The sequence below is a fragment of the Arachis ipaensis genome, chromosome B04 (assembly GCF_000816755.2).
Source record: "Arachis ipaensis cultivar K30076 chromosome B04, Araip1.1, whole genome shotgun sequence".
Lineage (NCBI taxonomy): Eukaryota > Viridiplantae > Streptophyta > Magnoliopsida > Fabales > Fabaceae > Arachis > Arachis ipaensis.
The window spans coordinates 4748087-4753781 of record NC_029788.2 but is presented as its reverse complement, the minus strand read 5'-3'; the positions used below and the strand labels follow the sequence as shown (position 1 = coordinate 4753781).

At 33.4% G+C, this 5695-nt stretch overlaps 1 protein-coding gene and 1 non-coding gene across 2 annotated transcripts; both read left to right on the top strand.

Annotated features, from left to right (window-relative positions):
- On the top strand, window positions 1214-2961 carry LOC107637524 (S-adenosylmethionine decarboxylase proenzyme 4). Its single transcript, XM_016340934.2, has one exon. It carries the CDS (start codon window positions 1407-1409, stop codon window positions 2442-2444), a length of 1038 nt encoding a protein of 345 aa, XP_016196420.1. The 5' UTR covers window positions 1214-1406; the 3' UTR covers window positions 2445-2961.
- TRNAL-UAA lies at window positions 4753-4835 on the top strand. Its single transcript has one exon. It is a non-coding gene; the product is annotated as a tRNA-Leu (tRNA).

Genomic DNA, 5695 nt, shown 5'->3' with positions numbered 1-5695 from the left:
TTTGGTATTAAAAATAATTTTAAAAATTAGAAAAAATAAAAAATTTATTTTATATCATAATAAAAAGAGGTGTGTACATAATTTCTCATCTTAAACCTAGTAATGTAGTAGCTCTAATTAAAATGGCTTTATATATTACCTCTACACAAAGCTCAAAATAATTGATGTCTTGCAAAAACAACAATAAGACACGTATATCTAGCTAGTTAGCTCGAGTTTATGATTATGTTTCTATTTTTTTTTAGAATTATCATTCAAAGATATTCTAATACGTTGAATAATTTGACTCATGAAATCAAATTTCTTGGAATGAACAAGGCACACTCAACGGTGACCAAATCTTAATTTTCTTTGTGATTGTGAAAAGAAGTGAATGATATGGTTTGAAGTTTGGACACAATTATGTTTAGCATTTCCCATCATCAATTCAACCAATTATTCTTCTAGTCAAATTAGCCCCACACACCCTTCAAACTTCGATTCAATTTAATTAGTTAATCTACTTTAAGCTAAAATCCTTATTATTAATAGCAAAACACAACAGCATATAGTAAAAACTCTTAGTTAGTAGCTAAAACTAACCTTGTCTAAAATATTTATATGGTCCCCGCCCTCAAACCTTTAATATGTATGGATTATTATTATATAAGGTAAACTCTAATAATAGTCTTTTGCTTGTGAATATCAATTAATGTTCTAAGTAAGTATGTCCTCTTTCAATAATCTCATTTGGGTAAATAAAAATACGGAAAAAGCTAACTCACTGTTCTTATTCTTATTCTTAATGTAGTAATATGAAGATGCTAGGTATTTCTGTGACAAAGCAACAATGTCCATTAATTTCTGTTTGCTGTTCCTATCATTGAATTCCGGATTTATTCGTAAAAAAAATACTGCTAAGGAGTCAATGGTCTAAGCATACAATGTGTACAATGAGTTAAATCTTTAGGGTTCACCAAGAATCGAACTCTTAACCTTTCGGATCTAGAACTCTAATACCATATCATGAAACCACTCATCCCAAAAGCGTAACTTGACAGGACAATGTAATACTAATAGTCATATCTCTAATACTTCCTAAACCTCCATTGTACGACTTAGGCCATTGGCTCCCTATGTTTATTCATAAAAAAAATTACAAATTGACAAGAAATGTTGTAATTATGGAATATTGAATGAAGTTTATTGAAAGAAAATAATATTGGTGCATATAATTCAGTTGATTTTGGCTACAATGATGATTCTTGGTTCCAACACCCGCATGCTCTCTTGTATTCTAAACACCCCTTCACTTCTTCCTACACTCACTCTAATTCTTTTTTTTCACCTATAAATCCCAACCACCCCTTAATCCATTCTCTCACTTAGCTTCAATTCCACCTCAACACTCAAAAACAAACACCATTATGGCACTGTCTGGCTTTGAAGGCTTTGAGAAACGCTTGGAGCTCCATTTCTTCACAACAACAACAACCTTCCATTATTTGGGTCTAAGAACCCTTGACTTTGATCAATGCATAAACCAAACCCTCCAAGCCGTGCAATGCACGGTGGTTTCCGCCGTCGGTAACTCCTTCTTCGACGCCTATGTCCTCTCGGAATCAAGCCTCTTCGTGTACCCAACGAAGATCATAATCAAAACATGCGGCACCACACAGCTGCTGAAATCGATTCAACCATTGATTTTCTATGCTGACACCCAACTTGGGTTCACCCTGAGGTCGTGCCGTTACACGAGGGGAAGCTTCATATTCCCAAGCTCACAACCTTTCCCTCACACAAGCTTTAAGGACGAGGTGTCCTACTTGGAGGACACCCTCCCTCCAACGCTTCATAACCGTAAAGCCTCCATAATGCCCTCTAAGTCCTCCTCACATGCGTGGCACGTGTTCACTGCCACTTATTACCAACAACCGCACAAGCCCTACACCTTGGAGATCTGCATGACGGATCTTGACCCGAATTCGGCCCGAAAATTCTTCCGTCCTAGTAATGACGGAAAAACCGGTGACTCCGCCGGAAGAGAAATGACGGAGTTCACCGGGATCGATCAGATCAACCAGGAGGCGCTCATTTGCGACTTCGCGTTCGATCCGTGCGGTTACTCCATGAACGCCATGCATGGGGAGTGGTACTCTACCATCCACGTCACTCCTGAAGACGGTTACAGCTACGCGAGTTTCGAGTGCGTGGGGTCCACCAATAACGGAATGGAGATAGACGTGGCTCACGTTTTCAGGAAGGTCATTCAGATTTTCCGACCGGGTACTATGTCCGTTTCGATAACCTCCGCTGGCGGCGATTTGCGGAGGAGGGTGGTGAGTGCGGTGGAGGCTATGGGGTTCAAACGCAGAAGTTGCGCCACGGATGAGTTCCCTGAAGCAGGTAGCGTTGTCTTTCAAACTTTCACGGCGATTCGCCGGAAAAAGAAAGAGGTTAATTAATTTAGAGCTTAATTAGTTGAAAGAAAAATAGGGGTGGTGACGTGGCCTAATGATCGGTTATTATGGATGATGAATATTATTGCGTTGACTTGTTTAGGAAGCTTTTTCTTTTTTTTAGGATAAATTCCTAGGTGTTAATTAGAACAAGAAAAGAAAACTAAGGTGGTGGTGTTATATTTTATTTATATTTAATTTCTAACTCTGGGCTGAGGTTTGTGGATTTTGTTACTTGTTTTTTTCAATGTAATAAGTGACACGTTTAAATATGAATGAAGGATAACATCGTCACTATTATTATTAATCTCCTTAATATTTTTTTCCTTCATTTATTAGAGAGATATGGTATGAAAAAAAAAAAGAATTAAAGGGGTAGCTTAGTGAGGTTAGAGTGGAGGAGGTTGAGGAATTGAATGATATTCATCATCATAATGCACCCCACTTAGGGTTGTCACGCCTAAGATTTTTGAAGATGTGTGTGTAGTAGTGAGTGAGTGGGTGTAAAAGTGCTCTCGTCTTATTCATTCTTGCATTACTTGATGAGGTTTATATATATATCTGAAAATTATTAATAAAGTTATTTAATGTAAGTGATATAAATTAATTGAAGAGAGTAAACATCTAATAATTCCTCATATATATATATATATATTGAACTTTTCGTTCATGCTTCTCTTTCTTTTTAAGAAATACCGACTAAAGAATAAGAATGTATGAATTCTTTTTTGCATGGCTATTCTCAGTCTGATTATGGATATATAGGGTTAAGTAAATTCGAATAGCTAATAAGAAAAACATTATTCATGGTCGTTATACATATAATTTACTTCACGAATAATTATAATTAACAATGCTATTATTTTCCTGCGATGCCGTGTCATCGCATTTGGATTTCATAAAAGCATTACTTTATAAGCTAAGTTGCACATGCATTATATATACATATTTATTTATATAGTAATTAGAGAAAAGGACAAATAGGTTCCTGATTTTTTGTCCCACGGATATTTTTGTTCCTGACTATTGAAAAATACTTTTAAGTTCCTGACTTTTACAAAACTTGGACGGATCAGTCCCTCCGTCCAAATGCCTCCGTCAGGGACTGATCCGTCCAAATTTTATGAAGGTCAGGAACTTAAAAGTATTTTTTAATGGTCAGGGACAAAAATATCCGTAAGGCAAAAGATCAGTGACCTATTTGTCCTTTTCTCTAATAATTAAGAAGAGCTGGTGGGGTGGTGGCACATTTTAGAAATATATCAACCTCCAAAAGTGGACTATTTAATTTATGGATATTATATCCAATATAATAGTGAAAAATAAAAATTAATATAAAAATGCAGAATATACCACACAAAAACCCACAAATTATAATAATAATAATTATTTTAAGTGTTAAAAAACGAATAATTTTTATAACTTGATAGCGATTAAGAAACTTAAAGTGCACGTGGCCATAATTGAATTTGGGTGACACGCCATATACAACCATATTAGAAGGGGGAAGTAGAAGACAAAAGTAGGAGACAGGTTAGAGAAGCAATAATAATGTTCCAAATTCCAAGCTGCTTTTTGGTAATTAATAAACTAGGAGATCTTCCAAAAAGGTTCATAATTAGTATACCTGTTTGTCAATAATACAAGCTACATATTATTTATATATAACCCGGGCCTATAATACAAATATATACATAATGATTTGTTGGGTGACATTAGTGTGCCTTTGTTTATTGACTCGTGAAATTAAAGGATAGTATGTACGGTTGGTATATATGTCAATGTAATAAGGATATTCTTCTTTTTCATATCTTCTTTGTGTACTGTTAATTATAGTTATTATTTCCTTAATAATTACTTATTAAGAGACGTGAATAACTCAATATGGGGTTTTCTTTTTTATATTTAATTTAAACATAATTTTGAAAATAATAATACTATTTATATACCAAAAACTTATTAATTATTTTTTTTTTTTTTCAGAATTGAACGCTTATTACTAGTAGAACAAAAATGAGTTATAAAAACTTGTAATATTAATTCAAGCAATATAGAAGTTTTATTATTCAAAATCCATTTATCCCATTATTAGCATGTATTGAATTCCGATTTAACTCCAATCTTAATTCTTACCTATACCATATCATAGTAAGATGATTGATTACATAACAGTTGTCATGACTACTTTTCTGATTTCTGATCTCAATCACTTAACCTCAAGCTTTGCGGGTGACAAATTAAGCTTTTGGAATATTATTGCTCTGATTATAAATTTTGATACTTTAATATTATGAGGAGTTCTTTTCAGCAAGTAGCTGGTTTGCCCGAGAGGTTAAGGGGGAAGACTTAAGATCTTCTGCACATAAGTGCGCGTGGGTTCGAACCCCACAGCCAGCACTTTTGGCTTTTTGGTCTTAGCATATTTTTCGGATAATTTTTGGTTTTGTTGGGCTTCTCCATACTTGTATTTGGGCCATGTCAAAAATTGTTTGGCATCTTAAGCGGGCTTTATTAATAAAAACCTTGTTCTCCGTTTAGGAATTAAATTGTCTTAATGTACAAGACCAAAAACACAATGTTAATGTGGTTTACCCAAAAAAAATAATTGTGTTAATATCAATGTGTATTTTTCTTTTTCATATATGCGTTTATATAAGCAGGTGGAACATAAAAACTCAATTACTTAGGTGATAACCATAAATAAAATGGTGCAAGAAATTAAACAAATATTCGGTTTTGACAAGTCTAGACTACATTCAAAAGTTTTTTTTTTTATTGTTAACAGTATCTTTTAATTCAATAGGTTAGAAATTAATTCATTGTAAATCTAAATTTTATTTAAGAGTTTATTGTTGATTAATAGATTATTGTATGTATAAGACAAAATTTAAATTTCTACACTTACTTAAACGAATAAGTGAGTTAATTACTTGACCAATTCTAGTTAGTTTTCATTCAAAAGTTAGTAAATGAAATATGCAATGTAAGTAACTTGATAAGAATAAGATACCAAAAAGACCAAATGTTAGAGGGGGAAAAAATAAGGAGGGTTGGGTGATGATGCACTTTCAGGTTCCAGTGGCAATATGAGAAAGTCATATGGTGTGTTAGTTGGATGTAGGAAAGAAAATAGAAAAAAAGATGAAAAGAAAGAAAATAGAAAAAAAAAAGTTTTTTTTGTGCGTTATTTGGATATAGAGAAAATAGATAAAAAAAAAAAGTAGAGAGATTTTTTTTTGTTTAGATGAAAAAAAATG